This window comes from Anas acuta, chromosome 9, assembly GCF_963932015.1.
Source record: "Anas acuta chromosome 9, bAnaAcu1.1, whole genome shotgun sequence".
Lineage (NCBI taxonomy): Eukaryota > Metazoa > Chordata > Aves > Anseriformes > Anatidae > Anas > Anas acuta.
Genome location: NC_088987.1, coordinates 10,384,635 through 10,409,213, shown reverse-complemented (window position 1 = coordinate 10,409,213; position 24,579 = coordinate 10,384,635). Strand labels below are relative to the sequence as shown.

The 24,579-nt window shown below is 56.1% G+C and overlaps 1 protein-coding gene across 3 annotated transcripts; it reads left to right on the top strand.

Annotated features, from left to right (window-relative positions):
- The first annotated feature begins 670 nt into the window (after positions 1-670).
- Positions 671-23,677, top strand: MASP1 (MBL associated serine protease 1). Of its 3 annotated transcripts, XM_068692130.1 has the most exons (16): positions 671-974; positions 2,893-3,118; positions 7,898-8,075; positions 8,164-8,295; positions 8,713-8,909; positions 9,189-9,336; positions 9,436-9,554; positions 9,823-9,901; positions 14,143-14,280; positions 14,865-14,939; positions 21,176-21,310; positions 21,560-21,673; positions 21,879-22,064; positions 22,871-22,938; positions 23,148-23,247; positions 23,370-23,677. In XM_068692130.1, exons 1-16 carry the CDS (start codon positions 970-972, stop codon positions 23,558-23,560), a joined length of 2,091 nt encoding a protein of 696 aa, XP_068548231.1. In that variant the 5' UTR covers positions 671-969; the 3' UTR covers positions 23,561-23,677. The 3 variants fall into 3 exon arrangements, with proteins under 3 accessions (XP_068548231.1, XP_068548230.1, XP_068548232.1); XM_068692129.1 differs by lacking the exons at positions 21,176-21,310; positions 21,560-21,673; positions 21,879-22,064; ... (1 more) ...; positions 23,148-23,247; positions 23,370-23,677 and adding an exon at positions 18,333-20,373 and having other exon boundaries at positions 679-974; XM_068692131.1 differs by lacking the exons at positions 14,143-14,280; positions 14,865-14,939; positions 21,176-21,310; ... (3 more) ...; positions 23,148-23,247; positions 23,370-23,677 and adding an exon at positions 11,753-12,254 and having other exon boundaries at positions 682-974.
- The last annotated feature ends 902 nt before the right edge of the window (positions 23,678-24,579 follow it).

Sequence of the window (24,579 nt, the reverse complement as noted above, 5' to 3'; positions counted from 1 at the left end):
GGGCAGAGTCCGCATCCGAAGCTGCTCTTTTGCCCTGGGACAAAATGCAGAGTCCGGCCAGCCCCGAGCCCTGCAGGAGGCTCACAGCCTGCTCTCGCCTTTATCCCGACTGCCACCAGCGGAAAGTTTTGCAGGAACCAGACCGCAGCCCCAAGCAAGCCAGGCACGGCTCGGGGAGGAGAAGCTGAGATCGGGTCCTGAGCGCGGGTCCCAGCTGCAGCACATCCCCGCAGCTCCGCACTTCTGTGCAGGTTTTTATTTATTTTTTTTTTTTCTTTTCACACGTTCTTGCCTTCTGTTTTTGCTGGAGGCTCCCGTCCCTATTGAGAGGCAAATTTTAGCCATCTGGCAAAGCAGACTGTAGGATAAAAAAAATGAGAGAGGGAGAAAAAAAAAAAAAAAACACACACACACAATGTGCATGGGCACACACACACACACACACACAAAACTCTGGAGATTAGGGAAGACAAAAACTTCTCGGCGGTTGCTGGAGAGGAGAGGAGAGGAGAGGAGAGGAGAGGAGAGGAGAGGAGAGGAGAGGAGAGGAGAGGAGAGGAGAGGAGAGGAGAGGAGAGGAGAGGAGAGGAGAGGAGAGGAGAGGAGAGGAGAGGAGAGGAGAGGAGAGGAGAGGAGAGGAGAGGAGAGGAGAAGGAGAAGAGGAGAAGGAGAAGAGGAGAAGGAGAAGGAGAGGAAGAGGAGAGGAGGAGAGAGCCTTCAGCGCAGGCAGGTCCGTGTGTGCGTGCGGGGATGTGGGGAACCGTTGCAGGCAGGGGAAGGCGTGACCTGCATGGAAAATGCCAGACAACTCCAGACACACACGCAGAGGCGCGCACACGCTCACAAATCTCCGGCCAGAGATAAGGCGGACAGCGGAGCGTGGGGAAGGAGGCGAAGCCAGCCCCCGCCGCCCAGCCAGCCGCCCTCCCCTGCCTCCCCAGCCCCTCGGGGAGCTCTCCCAGCACAGACATGAGGTGAGTGCCTCCGGGACCAGGGGCGATGCGGTGGGGGAGAGCCACACACCGGCTCCGAGGGGCTCCGGGGGGCACCGGGGGGTGGTTGGGGGACGGCGCCGGTTTCACTCCGGAGTGGGAGCGGGACTCGCGGAGAGGAGCTGGCCGTGGGGCGAGCCGGCGGCGCTGAAGGCGAGGCGAAGCGAAGCGGAGGGGGTGATGCCCGTTTCCGCCAGCCCCCGAGCAGAAGAGAAACAGATTTTTTTCCCTTCGCACATTTTTGTGGTTTCAGACGAGCTGTCAGAAAAAGGCATGTTCAACCTCACTCCGCTCGGACGAGAAGTCGGCCCAAGTTTCTCGGTGCCCCTCGACTTTGCTTTGTAGCCGGGGGCCGGGGCGAGCGGTGGCACGAGACAGACGAGCCCCAGAAAACTACTGCCCTGGTTTTGAAAGAACGCAGACAGGTTAAAAATAATCCGCTTCTATAGCTTCAATTTCCTCATCAGCATACCTAAATCAAGCCCTGCTTCTGAAACCCTGTGTGCATGCACGTGTGGGTAGTTCCAGCGACTGTAATATACACCTACAAGCCTCTGCCAGGCCTTAGTACCTATTTTAGAAAGCGGAAATTTTCTCTAATGGCTCTAATTTCCTGCATGTTTCTGTTCCTCTGTGTGCTGTAAAAAGACGGAGGTCTCTCCTCCAGCCGGGTCCCTTGCAATGCCATGGGCATTCGAGTTTGTACCCCCAGCACGGGCAGGGGTTTGCTGAAAACTGCTCCGCTGGTGCTCACCTTGCTGTTCAAACAGAGCTCCAGGCTGGTGTGCAGGGTGACCTGCAATCGCTGTCCTCTGTGCCCTCCTCGGGCACAAACAAGTTGGCAGCTGGGACAAACTCTCTAGGATCAGATTTTTTTGAAATCTGAGTTTGATGACAAAAGGACTCTATGGATCTTAGCTGCTGTGTCCTTCTTCATTTGGGGTGAGTGGTACCCTAAGAACTGAAGAGAATTGAAGAGGGAAAAGAGAAGAGAAAAAAAGCAAAATGAAGAGAAGCGAAAAGTACAAGAGAAGCAAAATGAAGAGAAGAGTAAAAGAGAATTGAAGAGAAGTGAAGTGAAAAAGAAAAAAAAAAAAAGGAAAGGAAAGGAAAGGAAAGGAAAGGAAAGGAAAGGAAAAGAAAAGAAAAGAAAAGAAAAGAAAAGAAAAGAAAAGAAAAGAAAAGAAAAGAAAAGAAAAGAAAAGAAAAGAAAAGAAAAGAAAAGAAAAGAAAAGAAAAGAAAAGAAAAGAAAAGAAAAGAAAAGAAAAGAAAAGAAAAGAAAAGAAAAGAAAAGAAATAGTGTGCTTGAGGGGAGCAGTGTGCAGGTTCTGCTGCTGGGGCCCTGGCCCATCCTCGCAAAGCCGCGTGCTGTTTGCTGGGAGTCGGTGAGCCCCGTTTGGCAGGGTGAAGCTAAGCGGTAGTAACAGCAGTAGTTATTGCCATGATGCTTTCATTAAACCGATTCAGAAAGCATCGTTATTTTATTAAGCATCCTAATGTTTACTCTTCTATTAAGCGAAGATTTGCCCATCGGCTGCTCGTCCAGAGACGTGGAGCTGGTGGCTGCAGCTGCCAGGAGTGAGAAGCATGGGGCTCCTGATGGTGCCTGGAGCTGCGGGGGTGCCTTTGGATCCCACGGGGCACCTCCATCACCCACCCTTCTAAGGGGTTTTCCCTGTGCAGCTCTCACCCTCACCTCCACATCCCTACAAAGAGTTTGCTGGCGGTGCCATGGTGCCACAGCTCTCCCAACCCAGCACGCTGGTCTCAGCTGTGCAACCTTACACAAAGTTGTAAGGGTTTTAGTGGAAAAAAATGCATTTTTTGGAAAAACAGACTGAGCCCTGACAGGCTTCGGGATGGCCAGAGTTTCATTTGGTGTCCCCGTGTGCTTTCCAGGTACCCCCTGGCCTGGTCGCTCTGTGCCTGGCTGCTCGGCGTGGCGGATGCTGTTGAGCTGACGGAGATGTTTGGGGAGATCCGCTCCCCAAACTTCCCCGATTCCTATCCCAGCGACTCGGAAGTGACGTGGAACATCTCCGTGCCCGAGGGATTTAAAATCAAGCTGTACTTCATGCACTTCGACTTGGAGTCCTCCTACCTGTGTGAATACGACTACGTGAAGGTGAGCGGTGGTATCAGGGGACGCACGAACGGGCAGGTGGGACATGCGTTTGGCCAGCAGGGAGTGCTGGAAAAGCTGGGAACAAGGTATTTTTCCCCATTTGTTGGGCACAGGAATTGTCTGTCCAGTGGACAACAGGGAGAGCGCAATAAGCTGACAGCATCCATTGGGCTAACCAGTGGGTGGGACACCCGAGTCAGAGCCCAGCCACAAAGGACCAGATCTCTGAAACTACAACACTTATTTCTCATTGAATCCCATGGGATTCACACACCTGCGTGCTGATGAAATCCCTGTGGCAAAACCCCCAGGCTGTGCTCCTCTGATGCCATGCACGTGCAAGCAGGCCCCTGAGCTGGGCACCCTTGGCCAGGTCATGGCTGTGGGGACACCCAGCAGACCCAAAAATACGGGTTAGACCCGAGCTTAAGGCTGTAACTTGGGGTCTGCATGCAGAGCCTCCATCCTACAAGCAACTGGGACAGACCCACAGGCTCCGTTGTGTTCACTACGAACCCATATCACAGCCCAGGTCCAATTTTTGGGGCCACTGCTGGCAAATAACCTCAGCACAAACAAGCTCTGGATGTTCCCAGGGAGCTGTCATGACCAAAACCACAAAAGATTTCATTCTGCCTCGTTGCTGGGCAGTAACCCATCAGAAATGATGGTGGGCCACACGCTGCGGGGCCACACGTAGCATCCTTGCCTCTTGCAACTCCGTGTCCCCAAACAGGGTTCCCCTGGGCTCTCCGTCTCTTTGAATTTGGTCACTTTTGGTGCTTTCTGGCAGGCCAGGTGTAGCAAGCAGGTGCTTCCTACATTTCAGGGCTGAACATCCATCACCCATCGCCCAGCACAAGCCTCACCCTGCCTCTCTGCACGGAGGCAGGTGGAGGTTGCACCCAGGTCTGGAAGCACTCAGCCCCGGTGCTAGGTGCCAGCTACTTGCAGTTATTGTTTTATTCTCGCCCTAAGAAGACAAAGCAAACATTTGCATTTTTTTTTTCTTCTTGGATCTGTTTGCTGCTTTAATTTCCCCTTTGTGCTGGCACTCATTCTGCTACTAACAGCTCTCATTGAGGTTTGATTAGTTCTTTCTGCTTCTCCTGGATCCTCTCCAAGCACGAGGGCCAGGGACATATATAGAGATATATTGCTCTAAGAACCCAATAAGCTCAAGGAGCAGATTTCTTGGAAACTTTCCCCATTCCAGGCTTTACCCCTCCTCCTGCCCTTCACCCCCTGCTCATTTTTCCTTTTTCATAAGGGCTCCCTGTTATTTGGCCACGGTGCCAAGTTGGCATCGCAGCTTTCCCTGCTGCTGGATTTCCATAAGAAGGCGGCATTTTTCACAGGGATTTAGATCTCAGCTGTATAAATTTGCTCGGGGCCGGAGCTCAGCTCACGGAGCCTCTGCCACAGAATTGCATTTGAAAAGTGCCGAAAACGCTCAGGAACGCCCGTCTGGGTGGATTACAGGTGATCCGTAAGCTGCTCCGCTGGGAAGACGTGCAATTTTGATGCTATTAAAGCACCAGCTTGGAACACATAAGGAGAGCAGCAGATGAATAGAAGAGCATTTTCCTCCTTGGGAAAACCCAACACGTATAGATGTGTCTGTAATACTCTGGCAGCCCCACTAAAGAGGCTCATCGAGGCTCAGACAGCCAGAGGTGCCTCCTCTCTTTTTGGTACCATCTCCAAACGAGGGCTCTCCATCATCTTCACTGCCATAAGACAGAGGTCGAACACGGGGGCTAAACAGCCCCAGTGCAAGGTGGGGACCCAGCTGGGGCCAGGCAGAAAGCCACCGTGCCGTGGTTTTTGCCTCCCTCACCTCCTCGGGTGCCCCTGTGCCCCAGCTCAAGCAGTACAGAGAATTATCCCCAGCAGCAAGCTCGGGGCCCGCTGAGCTGCGAGCACACGCCGGTCTCTGCCTTCGGGGTGGTCTTCAGAAGGGAACAGTTTCCAGAGCCCTGAAACAATGGCTAATTAAAACAATAGCTGTTGATTTATATATATCCACACGCACGCGCGTGCGTGTGTGTATATATATAAAACGAACGTGGCTCCTAGGGAAACGTGGCCAGCGGGATTGTTTGTGCAAAAGGGGATGGGACGGGTGGCACTTCAGTAAGGAGGTGAGCGAGGAGGAGCAGGCAGCCCCGAGCAGGTAGGAAACACCAGCCTGCGTGCTCCTCAGCAAGCACCCAGTGCTTCTGGACACAGGTCTCCAGCAACCCTAGGGCAGAAGCAGGGAGATGGGAGGTGCAAGGTCCTTGCCCCAAACGGGACAGGTGGCTTCTCTTGAACCAGGGGAGCCAAGGGGAGCTTCCAAGGGTGTGAGTTAAAACCTCAGCCTGATTTTACAGGGTTTCTCGGGAAGGAGCTGTGTGCTAAGTCTGGGAAACCTCCAGCGGGGAGAGGATGCACACACGTGGGGAAGACTCAGCTGCAGGCTCTTGCTCCCGGCTGCCCCATCCCCACCTCGTTCCCAGCACCAGGCAGCACAGCATCAGGCATTTCGCACAAAACCCCACTAATCTGGGTGTTGCCTCCTCCCATGCACTCCGGCTGCAAGGCGGCTCCGCAGGGGCCGTTCCGTGCCCTTCCCAGCCTCGGAGCCTCTCCTCCCCATGTCATGTTCCCAGTGTCTTCAGCCCGGCGCTGCGATTTCTCGGCCTAATGAGCCGTTGATATATATTACAAGCGGTATGCTTTGCCCTCGTCAGTCCAATTAGTGCATTCCTGGCGGGCTGGCGGCCGCGTTTCCGTACTGCCGGCTCCGTGCTCCTTTCCGGTGACAGGGGCTGAGCCGCCCGGCCAAATTCCCCACGGTGCTGGGGGGGCTTTGTTAACCCCCGGCCGCTGCAGGAGGCATCACTGGGATGTCACTGCTCCAGCAGCCAAAGCTGGGGCTGTCTCCTTTCTTTGTGCCCTGCGTCACCACGTGCATTGTGACAGCCTCTGAGTCCCAGCCCCAGCCAAAAATCATGGGGACAGAGCCACATCCATGGCAGGGACCCCCCTCCATCCACAGGGGCAGGCATCCTAACAAGGAGAGCAGAGGCAAAAGCAGGCAGCAAAGCTGGCGGGAGGCAGTGGCACGGGTAAATTTAAGGCACGAGAGTGTCGCTCTGTTTTATTTTTCAAAGCAGGCTTCTTTCAGCGTATTTTTATAGGGAATTTCTCCGCGGCAATTGATATTTCCCTCAGGGACACATCTTCTCTAGTGAAAACGTCGACATCGTGACCCGAGAGGGAGAAACTCCAAACAAACAACCAGGATTTAATTACCAGCCTGCTCGCTGGATGTAAATGATCTACGAAAAAGTATACAGTCCTCAGCAGAAGCAGCAAATATTAACCAGGGAGGATGACCTCTCTGTTTAGTTTACAGCCGGAGGGCTGTCTCTGCTCCCTGCGTCCCGGGGCATGGGACCCGTCACAGATAAGGGGCTGCCGATACCTTTGGCGAGGCCCCACGGCAAGAGCATCCTCGGACAGGGACACGGGCACGGGGGACATTTCCCCATGCATCCCCGCAGAGGTGATGGCAGCGCCGGCCCCGTACCAAGGATCCGGCTGGAAAACGCCGCTTCTGACAGTTTTTCTCCCCAAAAAAGCGGCTTTGCAGAAAACGCGGTGTGCCCACTTTTCACAGCAGCCAAAGAGCCGGGCTCATTCGCTTTTTGTAGATGGTGCTCCCGTTTTCCAGCCTGAAATGATGTTTTGTTTCAAAACACTCTTTATTTTGGATTTTTAAACGATTCTAAAGCACCACAGTATATTTCAAAGCGATTGAAACCAGATGGACCCCAAATTACTTGTTTTCCTTTTTTTTTTTTTTTTTCAGAACTCTGTTTCACAAAAAAAGAATAAAAATTCAATTGGGTTTTTGTCCCAATGCGGGACGCATGCTTTTTCTCCAAATTCTCAAAATCTATCGTCGGAAAGTCTCTCTCTTTTCTGGCCAGCTCTTGCTCATATGAGAGGATGGAAAATATCTGGAGGCAATGTCAAGGCATGCTGAGCTGCCATTTCCATGTTGTCTTTCCCTGGTGTGAGCGAGTTTCCTCCTGCATGCTCAGCCCTGGGAAATTTCCTTTTCTCCCCACTCCCTCCCCAGCTGGCGCATCCTGAGGGTCTCGGGGAGCTGTGGTGACAGCCGCAGGAGGGTCCCACCTCGCCGAGGCCACCCGAGCTGGGGGTGGCACCCATGGGTCCCCAAGCTGTGCGCTTTGTTATGGCCTCAATAACGTGTTCTTGGTGTGAGCACGGAGGGCTGGGGGGGTGCAGAATTGCTCATGTTCCTCCCCTGGGGGGTTATTCGTATTCAGAATATGACAGGGTGCTGGGAACGAGGACAGGGACCAGAGGTGGGATTGCAAGAGGAGGAGATGAGGTTGGTGCTGAAATGGTCCTGGGGAAACGGCGAGGTAAAAGGAAGGGATGGGGCTTCCAGGGAACACAGGAGGGTTTCCCATAGGGATTACAGTGCTTCCAGGCTATAAAGGGCTGCACAGAGAGGCTAGTGAGCATGCTGAAATGACAGCAGGGCACAGTGGCTCCTCCATCCCCTCCTGCAGCCTTCTAGGACACAGCACATGGACCCAGGGCGGTGGGGACAGCACCGAGCTTGTCCGAGCCAGTCCAGGGAACTGCAAGGCCATCCAAATTACTGATTTTCACCCTCTTTCTTCCCCAGCTCCTGCCCACACGTCAGCCCTGTGTGCTTCGTGTGAGCCAAGCACTAACCCAGCCTTTCTGCTACAGATCGAAGCGGAGGACCAGGAGCTGGCAACCTTCTGCGGCAGGGAGACGACGGACACCGAGCAGGCCCCCGGCCAGCAAGTCATCCTGTCCCCCGGCCCCTACATGGGGCTGACTTTCAGGTCCGATTTCTCCAACGAGGAGCGCTTCACTGGCTTCGACGCCCATTACACGGCCGTGGGTAAGCAGCACGCAGCCTCGGGACCTGCTGGACGTGGGGGGGCTGCAGCGTGTGACCCCCCTCTCCTTGCTGTCACCATCCCACCTAGATGTGGACGAATGCCTGGAGAAAAGCGACGAGGAGCTGGCGTGCGACCACTACTGCCACAACTACATCGGCGGGTACTACTGCTCCTGCAGGTTTGGCTACATCCTCCACTCCGACAACAGGACCTGCAAAGGTACTGGCCGGGCACAGCACGGCCGTGGGGATGGTCATGCATGGTCATCTCATGAGGGATGAGATGTCGTTTCTCCCTCAGCTAAACTCTAGAGATCTCAAATAGGAGAAATGAGAGGTTTTAGTCTCTGCTCTGAGTATGGCTGATGAAGGTGAGATGGGTTTGGCTCTCAGCCCGGGACCCTCCTCATCACGGGGATATGTGGAGCTTGGCTTGTGCGGTTCTCCTTGCATGGACCCACATCCAGGGCTGTAGACCCCATCCCATAAAGGGGCTGAGCAGGCAGGGTGCAAGCATTATCAGGGGCTGGGATGAAGGGGATCTGAGAGCTGGGTGCCCATCAGCACCCCTTATCCTGAGCGTGGCTGGGGCTGGGGGTGGCTGACGGGGCGCTGATCCATCCCGGCTGTGTTTCAGTGGAGTGCAGCGACAACCTCTACACCCAGAGGAGCGGGGTGGTCACCAGCGCCGACTTCCCCAGCCCCTACCCCAAGAGCTCGGACTGCCTGTACCGCATCGAGCTGGAGGAGGGCTTCTTCATCACCCTGAGCTTCGAGGACAGCTTCGACGTGGAAGACCACCCCGAGGTGACCTGTCCCTACGACTACATCAAGGTGAGCTCCCCCTGCCCCGCTATCCTGTCATACCCCCGGTGTCCCGATGATGGGGCCAAAATGTCCCCAGTCTAAATGGAGATGATGAAGCCAGCAGGAGCCCCATGATAGCTGAACCTCTTACCACACCTGATGGTGACCCTCTTTCTGGCCCTGGGCCCAGAACCAGTCCACATCGCCCCACCACATGGTGGTGAAACGTCCCAATCCATCGTCCTCAGGGTGAGGAGATCCCAGGGTGTCCACACCCCACCTCAAGCCACCTCTTTCCCTTGGCAGATCAAAGCTGGCCCCAGAGAGTTTGGCCCTTTCTGTGGAGAGAAGTCCCCAGGACGCATCGAAACCCAAACCAACAGCGTGCAGATCCTCTTCCACAGCGATAACTCGGGGGAGAACAGGGGCTGGAAGCTGTCGTACACAGCAATCGGTAACTCCTGCTGCTTTCCCTGGGAAATGGGAAGGAAGGGCTTTATACACTCTGCAGGTGGAAACCTGTTGTTTTGCTCTGCTTGCTCTTTATCCAAAGGAAACCCGTGCCCACTGGTGCAGCCACCCATCAATGGGAAAATCGAGCCTTCCCAAGCCAAGTACACCTTCAAAGACCAGGTTGTCATCAGCTGCAACACCGGCTACAAAGTACTGAAGGTATGGGGTGATGTGTGGAGCAGGGAGGAACCCTTCCTCCCAAAGCCATCACATCTCTGCTTGGGAGAGCAAATATGACCCACACCCCCTGGGCCTCCTCCCCAGGGCCTAGGGCACAGCCTCCTCTAGCAATTTTTAGCTAGAAAAGTCCTCTTCCAGGGAGGTCTGGTTATATCTTTACTGAATTGCCAAGAATTTGACTTTTTATAGGCTCATACACTGATGGTGTTGTGGTTTCTGTTTTGTTTTGTTCGGTGTTTCTGCACAGGATAACCTAGAGAGCGAATCCTTCCAGATCGAGTGCCTGAAGGACGGGACGTGGAGTAACAAGATCCCCGTTTGCAAAAGTAAGGAAACCCCACGCACACCCTGTCGATGTCCTTTTCCTGCTGAAATTTCACACTGGATGGAGCTGCCCTGCCAGAGCGGAGCTCCTTACTCAGACCCAGCCAGAGAGACTACGTAATTCTGCAATGCTCTCTTGGCTCTTTCTTGGGTAGCATAACGGGGCTTGGTCCAAATGCCACAAGCAGGAGGTTTGTGCTTTCCCTTAGATTACTCATAAGTTGATTTGTGACCAGCTTGGCTGTCTCCCTGTCAAAGAAAGAGCAACCCTGGCTCTTGGGAGCTGGGTGAGCGGTAGCACAGACGGCTCTGCTGCCATGTGAAGGATGGCAAATTTGGGGCTGAATCCTGCTCTCGATGTGAGAGCAAGTGCTGCGTGAGATGGGATGACTCCCTGCTGTCTAGAAAACACCTACGAGCTTCCACAAAGCTTTTTTAACTGCAAAGCCTGGGCATGGATCAGATCAGACTCACCTCCGTGGTGATGCACCTTCATGAATGGCTGCTGCTGGAGGGAGGGAGGTGGCTGGTCCTGGGTGAGTGAGGTGGGATTGTTCGAGCTGTTAGATAAATCTGACACAATTTGGGATAATCTAGTTCCCGGTCCAACTTTCCCTCCAAATGGAAGCTGCTAAGGTCACGGGCTTTAGAGCGGTGCCAGGTTCCAGCTGGGCAGTGCACAGCTAAGAGAAAGGGGACAGAAAAGTTGCCCAGATACTTGCAAACCTCAAAAAGAGAGAAAAGAGGGAAAAGAAAGGAGATTCCATTTGCATCAGCTCTTCTTTCGTCTAACCCAGCTCCTCTCAGCTCAGGCCCGGAGCTGTGCTTCTCATGTACCTGATAACAACTCTTTCCTTTCCCCAAACACTCGCCAGTACCTCTCTGCCCCAGAAGGCACTCACTGCTACTCAGCCTGCTGTAAGGCTGGCCCAGAGAGGAGAAAAGCAACAAACACTCTCAGGGAAGGTCCCAAGACCTCCCAGGACAGGCAAGACGAGATGCTCTCAGGGGATGTGGCACCCAGGTTCTCCCCTTCTGGGCATATCCTTTTTGTTTTAATGATGTCGTGGATCTTACCTTAGGAGTGTATTTTTGGAGTTTTAAGTCACATTTGCTCATTCAAAATGAAAAATGGGAGGTTGCCAGACATGCTAAATAGATTCCTATCTGAAAGGGCTTCTTACAAAGTATGGGATCAGTGATGTCTCTGCCCCACCGGGGAACTACCCCTCTCACCAGCAGCTTCCCATTCATTTTATCCAGCTTGGAGACAGATCAGATAAACACTGGCATTGCCTAGAAAAAAAAAAAATGCAAAAGTTAGATATTTTTAACCCCCAAAGCATTAATTTTTGGAGATTACCTGCACTATTCCATTTGGGCTGGAACTGGTCCCTTCTTGCGTGAGATAAATCACTACACTAAATTTCTGTGGCTTTCTTGGAAAGCCAAGAAGCCCCTAAATGGGCAGTCCAGGCCTTCAGACTGCCGTGCCTCCCACCTCCCCTGTACGTCTGTCTGGGAGAGGCAAAAATGGTTTGAAGCGAAAAGCAAAGAAAATAGAAACCTCCCCAGCCAAGGTGGATAACATCCAGCTCTGCAGCCTGGCCAGCTTCTCCCAGCCACTGTCCCCAGATCGCCCCGGATGAGCCGAGCGGGTCCCCATCAGGGTCCCCATCGGGGTCCCCATCGGGGTCCCCATCGGGGTCCCCAACAGGGTCCCCGCAGCTCCTGGTGCTCGTTACAGATCTCTGGTGTTTTGGGGGCTGGGTTTCCTGCATGCCTCTCTCTGCTCGGCTACTAATTGAGCTTTCTCTCTCTGCTCTCCTCCTTCCCCTCTGCCTTTGGTGCAGCTGCAGACAGAGCCGACAACCAGACAGACAGAAGAGCCGGCTCGGAGCAAGTGGCTGCGTGAGGCTGGCGCCGGCCGCGCCGCCGAGACGGGCAGCCTGCCTCCGTGCCCCTCTCTGCTCTGTCCCACACCCAGGGCAGTTCCCCTTTGCCCCTGGCTGCCAACTCCATCTCCGCGGCTTGTCTAACCGGCATGGCGCTCCTAACCCCCTGCGCACGCTGCTTTCTTAACTCCGTCTCCAGAAGGGAAATTCGGAGCCGAGCCCCCCTGTCCATCCGTCGGCCCCTCTGGGAAGGTCCCTGCCTGTCCCCGGGCTGCCGCCAGCTCCTGGCACATCCTCTGCACCCCTCCGGACGCCCCTGGCCGTGCTCTGCTCCCCTCCGAGCTGGTGGTTGCGCAAGGAGCGTCGGCCCCGCACATGGTTTGTTTGTTTGGATTTAACCTCCCGCTGCCCTTCCTCCCTGGCCCAGCGTCGCAAATAAGAAACACTCCTTCCTCTCCTCTCTCTGAGCATCCTTTCAGCTCCCCCACCCCGGGGTGAGGGAGGATGGGGTGGCATCAGCAGCCTTCTCCTGCCAGCCCTTGGGAGGATGCGTACGGGACCGAGACCTGGCACGGGTACGGGGGATGCTGCTCTGCCTCCCCTCGGTCCCTGCTGCTGGCCCTGCGGAGGTGAGGATGGGCTGGCCTCGGGATGGTCACAGCCAAAAGAGGGCAGAGCCCCGTGTCTGGCCCCATCCGTGTCCCCAGGAGCCCAGGATGTGCACCCAGGGCTCCTTGAGGTGTCGGGGGCTACACTGGGAGGGGGATCGGAGGCTGGAAGAGGAGGAGGAGAGTGCTGGGGGGCTCTGCATGGCTCTGCTCTTAGGAAGATGGCTTAACGGCCCCTCTCCCAAGGCAAAAGTCTGGAAGAGCTCAAGGCACCAACTCCCCACTCCCTTTGGGCAGGACCCGGGACACCAGTGGGGCAGCACCTCTGTGCAGGAGCCCGTTCTGGCATCAGGGCTGCCCCCACACGTGGGACACGCAGGGAGGGAGCAGGTTGTGTGGGCTGGGGGGCACAGCCCTGCAGGCATAGATAGCCCCAGAGCAGACGTGCCAGCCACACCGATCCCCCAACACCCATTTCCCCCTTCCTACAAGCCCCAGCATCCCCCAGCACCTTATACAGGTCCTGCAGGTGCTGGTACCGTGGCACAAATCCACTGTGCTCCTAAGCATGGTGGAAAGAGAGCAGGGAATCTTGGGGTCCCTGGGGCTGGTGACAGGAGTCTGTGTCCCCTGCTCTGCCCCTCTGCGAGGCACAGGCACCCCGAGCCTCCTCCAGCCTGGCCGCATCCATCCCATCGCCTGCTGTCCCTGTCAAACCACAGCGGGGCAGAGGGGACCCTGGTGAGCAGCGAGCCACAGCATTTTGCCATAAACCAGGCTTTTTTCACCCAAGTGGGTGGCTCACCCTGAGCATCGCTACATGTCCCTGGTGCCAGCGTTGCTTCTAGCGATTTTTTTTCTTCGTTAGCCTGGATCACCATGGTAAGGCTCCTGACCTCGCTGCCTGCTCTGCTAGCCCCCTCCCCATCCTCAAGCACCCAGACCCATGGAGCTCACGTGCCCCTGACACACTGGACCTCCTTTCCCATCCTCTCAGCTTCAAAGTGGCAGAGCCCAGCTCTGCAGAACTGCATTTCCCAGGCAGGATGGGACCCTGGGTGGGTGGCACAAGCCTGGTCCATGGGAGAAGAGGCTGGGCAGGTCATGGTGAGGGATGTGGGGGAGAAGACAGACCACGGGAAAGGGCAATGGCACCCTGGAGGTTGGAGCAGGTAGGTTTTTCCCTACAGCTGTTCATGTCCCCCTGCCTGCAGAGCAGCCAAGCCGTGCTCTCCGTGTCCTTCATCCCTGGTTGTCACAGGAGAGTCAGGACCTAGGGGTGTAAATGGTTATCAGCAAGGCTTGCTGAGCAGGTCCAGAGCAGGAGGGATGGGGCTGTGCTACCAACAAAGCCTGGTGCATGGAGGAGGTGTTTGGTGAACCACTGCCTGCTTTTTCCTGCCCATTCATAAGGCATGCAAAGACAAACTGCGGGAGCATGTCCTGACAGCTCCTGCCCACCTGTGCAGATCCCTTCCCCTCTCAAAGCTACAGCAGATCTCGTCCTAAACACACAGCTCGGGACATCCTAGGAGGGATGGGAGCCGAGCCAAGGAGCTGCCTGAGCCGTGCCAGGCTGTGCTCCTTGCATTGCCCTAAAGAAGCGAGGTATGGGGCTATCAGAGCCTCACCCTGCCCTGTAGGACCACCACCCACGCTGAAACCCAGCACTGCCTGCATGGGGCTGGGCACCCCGAGCATGGTCACAGGGCTCAACTCCGATTCTGTGTTGGCTTTCAGTTGCTGACTGCAAAGAGCCGCCGGAGCTGGAGCACGGCTTTGTCACCTTCTCCTCCAGGAACAACCTCACCACCTACCGCGCGGCCATCCAGTACCACTGCCAGCACCCCTACTACCACATGGCCCCCAACAGCACCGGTGAGCGGGGGGACAGGTCCCCATGGTGCGGGTGGGCACGCTGGGGGAGCCAGGTATATGGCCACAATGGGGTCTCCGTGCTGGGGGGAGCACCAGGGGAGCACCAGGTCCAGCAACCCTAGGAAGGGCTCCTTAAGGCACCCATCCCAAAAACCCGTCAGAGCCAAAGCCCTGCAGAGAGCAGTGGGATCATGGCAGGCAGAGCTTCAAGCTTATCCACCAGCAGAGACACCATAAGGGGGTTCACAAAACACCACGGGTCTTTGCACCCTTTGGATATGGCTCTGGGCGGCAGCCCGGGTGCGCATATGTCCCAGCCCTCCTTCCTCTTCCTCCCTCAGTATGGAAAGCCAAAGAATTTCCTCACATTCCTGCCTCCCTGCTCACAGCCCTGTGCATCTGGTCCCCGCACCCAGCACTCATTAGTGTAATGGGCGGCAGCAGCACTAACGGGGTGGCAGCTCAGAGGGCTTCAAAAGGAGGTCACATCCTGGAAAAGGGTTCAGAGGGTCTCGATGGCAGGGCAGCATTTCACTGTCCCTATACTGGGGCCACCGCCCTGCTAACACACTGCTCTCTTCCAGCCACCTACACGTGTGATGCATCAGGGGTGTGGAGGAGCGAGGAGCTGGGCACAGCGCTGCCGTCCTGCCGACCAGGTACTGGTGGGGACAGGTACCACGGGGAGAGGTGCGGGGATGTGTGGGGAGGGGGCTGCCTGCCCGACCTCGCCTGCTGCTCCCAGGCAGGGACCCCCCTCCTCGGTGACAGAGCTTTGTGCTGTACGTGTCTGCTGCAATGTATGGCAGAGAGGGCAGTGAGGACAAGGTTCAGGAAGGCAGCAGCAATATGGGCACGTTCAGCCCCCAGCATCGCTGGAGCTGGCTCCAGCCAAGGGCAGCGCACGACCTGCCCGGTGGCGCCGGCTCCCGGCTGCCATTAGCAGCGTGTCCCCATGCAGGAGCAATTAGCACGTCTCCGAGCCTTGCAGAAAAAAACAGGGCCAGAAGTCCCAAGCCTTTGAGCAGTGGCAGAAACGTTTGCAGCCAGCAAGTTTCCAGGCCAGGCGCCCGCTTGGGATTAAACAAAAGTCCCTGGGACGTGGGCTGGCCACAGCCGGCTGCAGACGGGGCTGGCGGCAGCCCTGGGTGCAGGCTGCGGTCGGATGTGCGGGGACGGCTCTCCGGAGCGGTGCAGGGACACGGTGGCAGGGCTCAGCCCCACGGCAGGTCTCGCTGGGTGTCTGCTCTCCAGAGACCGGGGCTGCGGCTGCTCTCATTTCGGCAGCTGCTCCCTGCATCCCTCCTTGATGTTTCAGCCTGAAATAATTTGTGCCGGGAGCATACGGGGACATTTTTCGGGGCCTTAGCTGCCTTCATGGGCCATTTCCAGACCTCCTGATTAGTGACAGAAGTCACAGGGAGGCTTCAGGAAAATGGAAAATCCCAGGGAGAGGGTGACGCTCTCCTGAGATTGGGATCTGCAGGCAGCAGCTGGCCAGCTGCTCTTCAGATCTTCCCTCGTGTCTCACGCTACCTCCCCATCAATAGAAACTCCTCTTCCAGGCCACGCCGCGCCTGCCTCTGCCATTAGTGGGAGCATTTGCAGCCTGGTCAGCGTTTTTGATATGTAATTTAATAGAATAAATATTTGGCTGGATGCGCTTCCTCTAAAATCATCTCCCCGGGATGGCTGTCAGCTTCGGTGCAGCAGCACAGCTGGGCTGGGCTGGGAGGCAGGAGCTCTTAGCCCGAGCACGTTTTCAGTTCCCTGCAGCACTGGGAAAGGCAGGGGAGTGAAGCGCAGACAGATGCTCCCCACACTCTCTGAAGTCGCAGTTTTCCTAGCAGCAGCCACAGCAAATCCATGTCAGCAGCTCCCGGTGCTCCTGCCCCAGCTCTCAGCGCTGATCCCATCACCTTGGGAGCCTCTTTCTCTGCATCCTCCCCTCCCAATATGACGGCATGGGGCAGAGTCATGGCAAGCCCAAATCATCTCCCACAGCCTCCCAGTGTCATCAGCACCCCTGAGCACTAACCAGCCTGGGACTGCCCTCCCTGGCACTGCCCCAGGCACGAGCCAGCTCCAGCACCACCACCTTTGTCCCGAGGAACATGTTCCCCAAGGGCACCTTGGTTCTCAGAGCCGCCTTCAGCTGCTGAATTCCTCCCGGTGGGTCACAGCACGTGGATAAAGCACCTGGAGGCAAACCAGGCAGCACATCAGGGCCCCTCAGACATAATTCTGGGTCTGCTGGAGCTGAGCAGAGGGAAGCTGGTTTGGCTGCCAGAACTGCGGCGAAGACTTGGGATGCAGGAGTAAAGCCCACGGTGCTAGGCAACATCCCGCGGCCAAGCCTCCTCCGGCCACAGCTCCTCCGGGAGGGTGAATGCCATGGCCGTGACACCACAGGCCTCGTGACGGGTCTCAGGGCGAGGGGTGAGGCCGGGCTGATGTAAGGCTCCAGCCCTCCCGGTGGCGTTCCCCTGGCACAGGCTGAGCAGGAGCCCAAGCGGCTGGACGGCTGGGGAAGGGCTGAGCGAGCTCACGGGGCAGCGTGAGGCTGCAGGATTACTCACTTGGCCTTTCTGCTTCTGAAGTGGTGTGGGTCCAGCCAAACCACTCCAGAAACTGAGCTGCAACGGGAGGAATTGCAAAGTGCAGGCTGGCCCACCAGCCAGCTCTGTCTCCCACCCACCAGCACAACTGTACAACCCTTCACATGGCAGCCCTGCCTTACTGCAGCCCAGGCCTGGCAGAAATCCTAGCATCCACCAAGTCTTTGACACAGCAGCGTTCTCCTTCTACCTCCCCTTCCGTAAGGAGTCTGGTAACACCACGGTGCACATCTGGAGCACAAATCACACAGGTGTAAACCAAGAGTAAGATCTGATCCTACTCAGAGAGCTTCAAGTCCCACCCTGGCTCCCCCTTTGCTAGGTCTGTGCCTGGCTTCAGTGGCAGATCTGGTACAGCTCTGGGGTAGTTATCACTGGGTAAAAGCCTCCTCCACATCCCCATAGTGTCCTATGAACTGTTATTATAACCCTTCCCAAGCTCAGTGGATACTTTTTGGGACAGAGACCTACCAAAGCTGGTAGCCAAAACTGTGCCTAGAAAGCCCACGGCCTCATGGCCAAGGGCATCTACCTTCTGTTTTCACAGCCTGCAGCGAGGGTGGGAAAGGAGAAGGCAGCCAGGAGGCTGCTTTTTGGAGCAGACATGCTGGGACAACCTGGGCCTTGACTGCCCGTGGCTGAACCCGTGTTGGAGTCCTGCAGAGCTGGGACAGCAGCCAGAGGGAGCTCCTGGCTCTGAAGACGCCTCCTTCCCTGCCCCAGCACCTGGCCTAGCGGCCAAGCTTGGTCTCAGTCCCACCAGCTGAAGAATGGCCTGGTCTGGACAGGCTGCCATAGCCATGGGAGCCACGCAGCTGTGCTTCAGGGTTCATGGGGAGATGCAGAGGCAGGTCGGACCCTCTTACCCCCCTGTGAAGGTATTGCAGGTCCCAAAGGTGCAATGATGGATGGCACTGAGCGCGGTGCATTGCATGCATCATTGCAGGTAGATTATGCCACAGGCCTAGTGGTACCTCCTGGGAGAGCTGCCTGGGACCCTCCCTTGGGTGTCCCAGGGTGCCACGTGGGAGCAGATGACAGGATTATGTCCCCCCCCCAAATCCTGGAAAGCAATAGATTGTACAGTCCCATAGACAAAGACACTTCTCTAATCTATGTCTCATTGACCACAGCCACAAAAAGCATGGACAGAGGGCTTGGTATAGTTACTTTTAACTCCAGGAGAGCATTGTCCCTGTTGTCCAGGGTCCATGAGCGAAGGAAGTTGCTCTGTGCTCCAAAAGTGTCACTGAAATAGGTCAGGCCAAGAGAGAACCAGCTCCATAAGGGCCAAACAGGGTCTGCAGGGGTCACCCCACCATCCTCATGGCCATGAAGATAACCAGCCATGTGGCATAATCTACAGGGAAGTCCCTTTTCATTTGTTCCCCAGATAGGTGCTGGGAGTAACAGTGCTGTCCGTTTTGTCCCCAGTGTGCGGCCGGCCAGCTCGTGCTCTGCCCGGGATCATCAAGCGCATCATCGGCGGGCGCAACGCGGAGCCCGGCTTCTTCCCCTGGCAGGCCCTGATTGTGGTGGAGGACATGTCCCGGGTGCCCAACGACAAGTGGTTCGGCAGCGGGGCCCTGCTCTCGGACTCCTGGGTGCTGACAGCTGCCCACGTGCTCCGCTCGCAGCGGCGAGACAAGACGGTCATCCCCGTTTCCAAGGAGCACGTCACTGTCTACCTGGCCCTGCACGACGTGAGGAACAAGATGGAGGCCGTCAACCGAACGGTGGAGAGGATCATACTCCACGAGGAGTTTGACATCCAGAACTACAACCACGACATCGCCCTGGTCAAGCTGAAGGAGAAGGTGACCATGGGGAACTACGTCATGCCCGTCTGCTTGCCCCAGTTCGAGCACGAGCTGGAGGGACCTCACCCCAACACACTGGGGCTGGTGGCTGGCTGGGGGATCTCCAACCCCAACATCACCGTGGACGAGATCATCAGCTCGGGCATGAGGACGCTGTCCGACATCCTGCAGTACGTCAAGCTCCCGGTGGTGCTGCATGCGGAGTGCAAGACCAGCTACGAGTCCCGGTCGGGGAACTACAGCGTGACCGAGAACATGTTCTGTGCTGGCTACTACGAAGGTGGGAAGGACACTTGCTTGGGGGACAGCGGGGGAGCCTTCGTCATTCAGGACCCGGGAACCCGCAGGTGGGTGGCCCAAGGGCTGGTCTCGTGGGGTGGCCCGGAGGAGTGTGGCAGCAAGCAAGTGTATGGGGTGTACACCAAAGTCTCCAACTACGTGGACTGGGTGGAGAAGAAAACAGGCTCCTCAGAGAGGTGGACATTTCTGGACCCTGAGCTGGAGAGATGAGTGACTAAGCACTGCCTGCTGCCGCAGCTTCCTTTCTTCTTGTTGTTTTTTAATATGCTCCAGACTCTGGTCTTTCGCAAGCAGTAGCCACGATGCTCAGCCGCACTTCGGGCCTTTGCCAGCCCTCCACGTCATCCGTTGCGCTTGGTCCCATCCCTTTGCTTGCTCTCTTAGGAAATGCTTGCTAGGGAGCTGGGGGAAGGGAGCGAAGGGTGAGATCTCATCTGGCATCCTTAGCTCATGCTGCTGGGCTCCAAACCTTGCCCACCCTCCCGGGGAGGCTCCCTCCAAGCTATGACAAAGGCACAGTGACAGAAGCAGCATTTCCCTGCCACCAAAGCCTTGGGCCACGCACAAAGACTTGCCTACACCCTCAGGGCTCTCAGGCCAGCTCTTCCCATAGGATGATGTAACTGGAGGAGCAACAGGGGCTGTGGACAGCATGGGAAACCTGGATGGGCAGGTCTGACCTCACAGGTCCCCCCCACTGCATAACACCTCTTCTGTGCAAGGAGCAGTGAGAGAGCCCTGTGGGTTTGCTGGTATTTGTATCTGCAGACAAACATCCCTTCCTGATGGCATCTCAGGTGATGTCCACCTGGCCCCAGGGATGTGAGGATGTGTCCACATTAGCCCTAAACTTCAGCCATGGCTGGAAAGGTAATGGCTGCTGAGATGGCACCGACCCAGCATATGGGATGGCCAGGTAAGCTTAGCTTCCTTCAGCAGGGACATCAACTCCTTCACTTGCCAGCAAAGCCCTCCTACAGCCGTAAGCAACATGCAGCAACTGCCTGCTGTTCCCTCTGCATGCCTCTAACCTCCTTTGGACCTCTCCTCCTCCTCCTCCTTTGGTTTTGCCATGCAAGAAATGAGTCAACAGTAAACGAACCACTCTCCATTTTGCTATCGTCCAAAAGGCCATTTGTAGAGCATGTAGAGGAGCAGAAGGCCGAAGGAAGGTCTGATTTGCAGACACGCTGAGAACTGTATTCTTGGCTATGTCATGTAACTGCGACTGTATTTTTATATATATATATATTTCTTTTTTTGATACTACATTCTGTAAAATATCCAATGTCATGTAAGGATGGTTCTGTGTAATCTTCCTCTTGAGAACAAAATAAAACTTTAATATTTACTGAGTTTGTGCCCTGAGGCTTTTATTCCAGGCAGATCAAGGTCAAGGACTGAGGGCAAAGGCAGGTCATGAGTCTGTGCCACACACCCCTGCTCCTTCTCATCTGCTCTCTGTCCATATCAGTCCTTATCAGCCATGCCCTCAGCTCCACACAGTCCAGCTCTGCATCACACAAACTCTTTCCATGGCCAAGACAGAGGCTGGAGCTACTGGATCTCACACACAGTCATCCTGCCCACCCATGTATAGCAGTGCTGCAAAAGACCAGCTCACTTGAAAGGGTGAAGCTCCTTAGCCTTCAGTCGGGTTCGACAACCTGTGGGCTTTATGAGCCTGAATACTACCCAGTCTCACAGTGATCAGCGGCCAGAAACATCCATATCACTTTGAGAAATCTGTCTGTAATTACCATCAGCTTCAGAAAGCATTTGCTGAGCAGAGAACAGCCAAGGCCCGCTAGAAACCTCCCCATGGACCATTTCCCAGGCTTCTGGTCGCTGCTGGTAACGCAGGCTGCTTTCCACACTGCCAGCGACACAGAATCAGAGCCCCTCCATTCCACATGGCCTGGGAATGCAGCAAGTACTCAGGACCATATGGCTCTTTGGAAACCCTTGGAAACAGCAGGAAAAGTCTGGGAACCCTCTCAGGGTTGTAAGACCCAAGTGATGGCCTCAAAGTGCCCTTCGCTCAGGCTTAAGGAGAGGCACCCCGTATCCTTTTACTCCACCACACCCCACTAAGGGTGACTGAGGAGTCTGGGTGTTTACACCCCTCACATTTCACTTTCTTCCCTCTGGTTGCAGTGTGTGGGAAGCCCAGGTTTTCCAGGAGCGCCGTGTCCCGTCCCGCAGGCAGACACCTCTCCCAGCGAGGAGCCTCCCCCTGGATCGCCATGCTCGCTCGGGGCAGCCGGCCCTTCTGTGCAGGCTCCCTTCTGGGTAAGCCCATCCTCGGGGAGATGCTGCAGGAGGTAAAAACCGGGCTGGGAATATCCTGCCTGTGGTTAGGGAGGATCGTAAGATTCTGGGAGCCTCCAGCCCACTGCTGCCTGGGGACTCCCAGGCTCAGATGTGGTGCCTTTGAGCTTCACCATCCTGCTTGATGAAAATACTGATGTAGTTTTTGAGCAAGAGCAACTAGGGTGGACTCTTCAGAGGGACGCTGATGCCCTGGGGGTTGTTTTCTAGGGAACAAGTGGATTGTCACCGCAGCCCACTGCCTCCACAACGATCTGGACATGGAGAGCCCCCAGCTCCGCAGCTCGGATCTGCTCGCCCCTTCCTCCTTCAGCATCATCCTGGGTGAGCAGAGCACTGATGGGGGGTTGTGAAGCCATGCCCAGGGCTCTACTCTCCCCACGGTGGCTCTGGGCACAGCTTGCAAAATAACCTCTGAAAGACATATGCAGAGCACCCAGCCACGGTGGGAGCTGCCCTAATGGCCAAAACACCATGGAGCCACCTCCCCCTTTGGTACAAACATCTCCCTGCCTCCCCTCCCTCCCAGGGAAGCACAGCACCCTGAGGCAGGATGACACGGAGCAGCAGATGCACCCCAAAACCCTCCTCGTCCACCCGTCCTACCGCCCTGACACCCTGGCGTATGACATCGGGCTGGTGGAGCTGTCCGGGGCAGCAGCACTGAACGACTACGTCATGCCCATTTGCTTCCCCGACCAGGAGCAGCCACGAGGCAAGAGCTTTGCTGCCCTCCTTTCCCTCTTCTGCCATGGGGAAGGGGCTCAAGAGGTGGAAGGGAGTGGGGATGAGGAGTGGCAGCAGCCAGGGTGCACCCCGAGAGCGGCTGGGTGATGAGCCAGGGTGGGTGCAGGGGGCACCTCGATGCATGTGAGATGTCTTGGGTAGGTGGAGAGGGAAAGAGCCAGGGTGTTGAGGAGAGGCAATGGCAGGGACGAAATATTGTATGAAATGGTGCTGGAAGGGACCTCACAAGGCCTCTGGCTTGGCTCGGGATCAACCAAGTGAAAGCATCCCTGGCGTGTGCTTCTCAGACCTCACCGGGGAGTTAGTACATCAAGACAGCCTTCTAGAGCTGGAGCCACAGCGTTTGCTGGTGGTTAGCCTCCTCAGAGACTGTATGAAGGTGATACACTCATCCTTGCACCTCTGAGTGATTTGTGAACCCAGAACCACAATCCCCTCCCTCTCCTCTTCCCAACCCCTTTGTCCCTTATCGAAGTGTAGCCCAGACATCCTGCCTGACAGCTGTTTCCCCAGGCTGCCACACACCTGTGTGAGGTCCAGGCGGCTTTGCCTGCTCCACACGTCTCTTCTAGCTCCCCAGCACAGCTATGGGACTCCCCAGCCCCGAACCACAGCTCGGATGGGGGAGCTGGGGCAGGAGCTGCCAGGCAGGGGCAGCCTTCAGGAGAAGGGAGGTGGGAGGCAGAGACAGCAAGGAGCGTCCAGCATCTAAGAACCACCAGACAAGGGCAGCACACATGGTGAGCAGCGCAGCATCTCCCCTTTCCCTTTCAGACACCCTGGTCATCGTCAGTGGTTGGGGGAAACCCTTCCTGCAACGGCTTCCCGAAACCCTGATGGAGGTGAGAGCTACAGCTGGCCTCAGGGGCTGGTACAGAGATAATTTTCAGCAGGACATGGCACTGTCCCATGTCCCCATCATGGTGGGGTTCCCTCCATGGGGCTGGGGCTCACGCAGCACGTGGTGAGAAGAGATGGAGGCTCGGGAAATGGTGAGAGGGGGCTGGATGGAGGAGGCAGGAAGAAATGAACCAAAGCACTTGCGTTGCAGGTAGAGGTGCCCATTGTCGAGCACAGCGAGTGCAGAGATGCCTACGCCAGGCTCCACAGAATGGTGACGGATGACATGCTCTGTGCTGGGGAGAAAGAAGGTAAAATCCGTGCTGTTTCCAGCCTCATATCCCAGTTCCTACTCCCTGCAAGCCTCCCAGTTCACTCCACCAGGGTGTCTGGGTTCCCGGAGAGGTTCTGCAGCAGTTTCCACCCCATGCAGGTGGGAACGATGCTTGCAGCGGAGATTCAGGGGGCCCCATGGTCACCTTCAGCCCCGAGAAGAGCCAGTGGCAGCTGCTGGGCACAGTGTCCTGGGGGGACGGCTGCGGGGTGAAGGAGCAGTACGGGGTTTATTCCAGTGTCATCCGGAGCCTGGAGTGGCTCAGGAAGGTCACAGCGGTGGAGCACTGACTTCAAACCACCGGCATGGAGAGCCCAGCAGGTGATGCAGTGGGCTGCTAAAGCCCAGGTGTTGATGTGGACCCATGGGAAATGAAAAAGGGAAATAAAGCAGATTCCTCAGCCCAGAAAAGGGAGAGAATTGTGGAGGAGAGGACCCAAGGGAAGGGCTCGCCTCCTCACCGCTGCCCAGAGGTGTTCCAGCTCCCTGCCCCGTGGCAATGCACAGGTTGAAGGCAGCTCGGAAACGGTCCCCAGGGGCTGCAGATTGCAGGGAAGCCTCTCAAGGCCAGGAATCCTGCAACACCGCTGAGCCCTTTGGCTTTCAATAAACTCCCTCTTCAGAAGTGCTGGGGAAAAAAAAAAATATTTACCCCTGAAAGCAAACAATTAAACTGAAGCGCCTGCAATATATCTCTTGTTCCTAAGCATCACGGGGGAAATGCTAACAAAATCCCCCAGGATTGCAAATCGCCCTTCGTCTCTGCCAGCTGGGCTGGTGTCCAGCAGCACATCCACCACCAGTCACTACCGACTGCGACTTCCAAAGCACTTGGGCTCTCCGTTTACCCTGTCAGTTTATTTTAAGCTACTTGGGGATCAGAGATAACGCACCGAGGGAAAAAAGTGCTGTGGTTCCACCAGCATTTGTGGTTTCACCTGTGTAGGGCGGATGCTGAGGGGCTCTGCCCCATGTGCAGGCTGGCAGTGTGCCTGCTCAGCTACAGCCCCTGCAGCTTCATGGGCTGAGGCAGACCTGGACTGGCCAGGAATGCAAATTGTAGGGAAAAGCAAGAGGTGAGAGCCTGCCCTTCAATTATTTATAGCCCTCGCGTGTCATTAAAGATGGATTTGGTGGCAGGAGCAGAGCGCAGCGAGAGAGAATAAAAATTAAAGCTGGGTTCAATCAGCATGCAGAAAAAATAACAGGTAAGGGACTTTAGTTTTAAAAGGGGTGAAGAAGCAGCCCGTCCCTGCTAGCTGTTGGGAGAGAGCACATCCTCACAGCAGGGGCTCTGCAGCAAACACGG

What these genes read in the sequence shown, in the direction of transcription:
- MASP1 (XM_068692129.1), top strand. An exon ending in GCTGTCGTACACAGCAATCG is followed by an intron (nt 9,337 to 9,435) that starts GTAACTCCTGCT and finishes CTTTATCCAAAG; the next exon opens with GAAACCCGTGCCCACTGGTG. An exon ending in GCTGCCGTCCTGCCGACCAG is followed by an intron (nt 14,940 to 18,332) that starts GTACTGGTGGGG and finishes TTTTGTCCCCAG; the next exon opens with TGTGCGGCCGGCCAGCTCGT.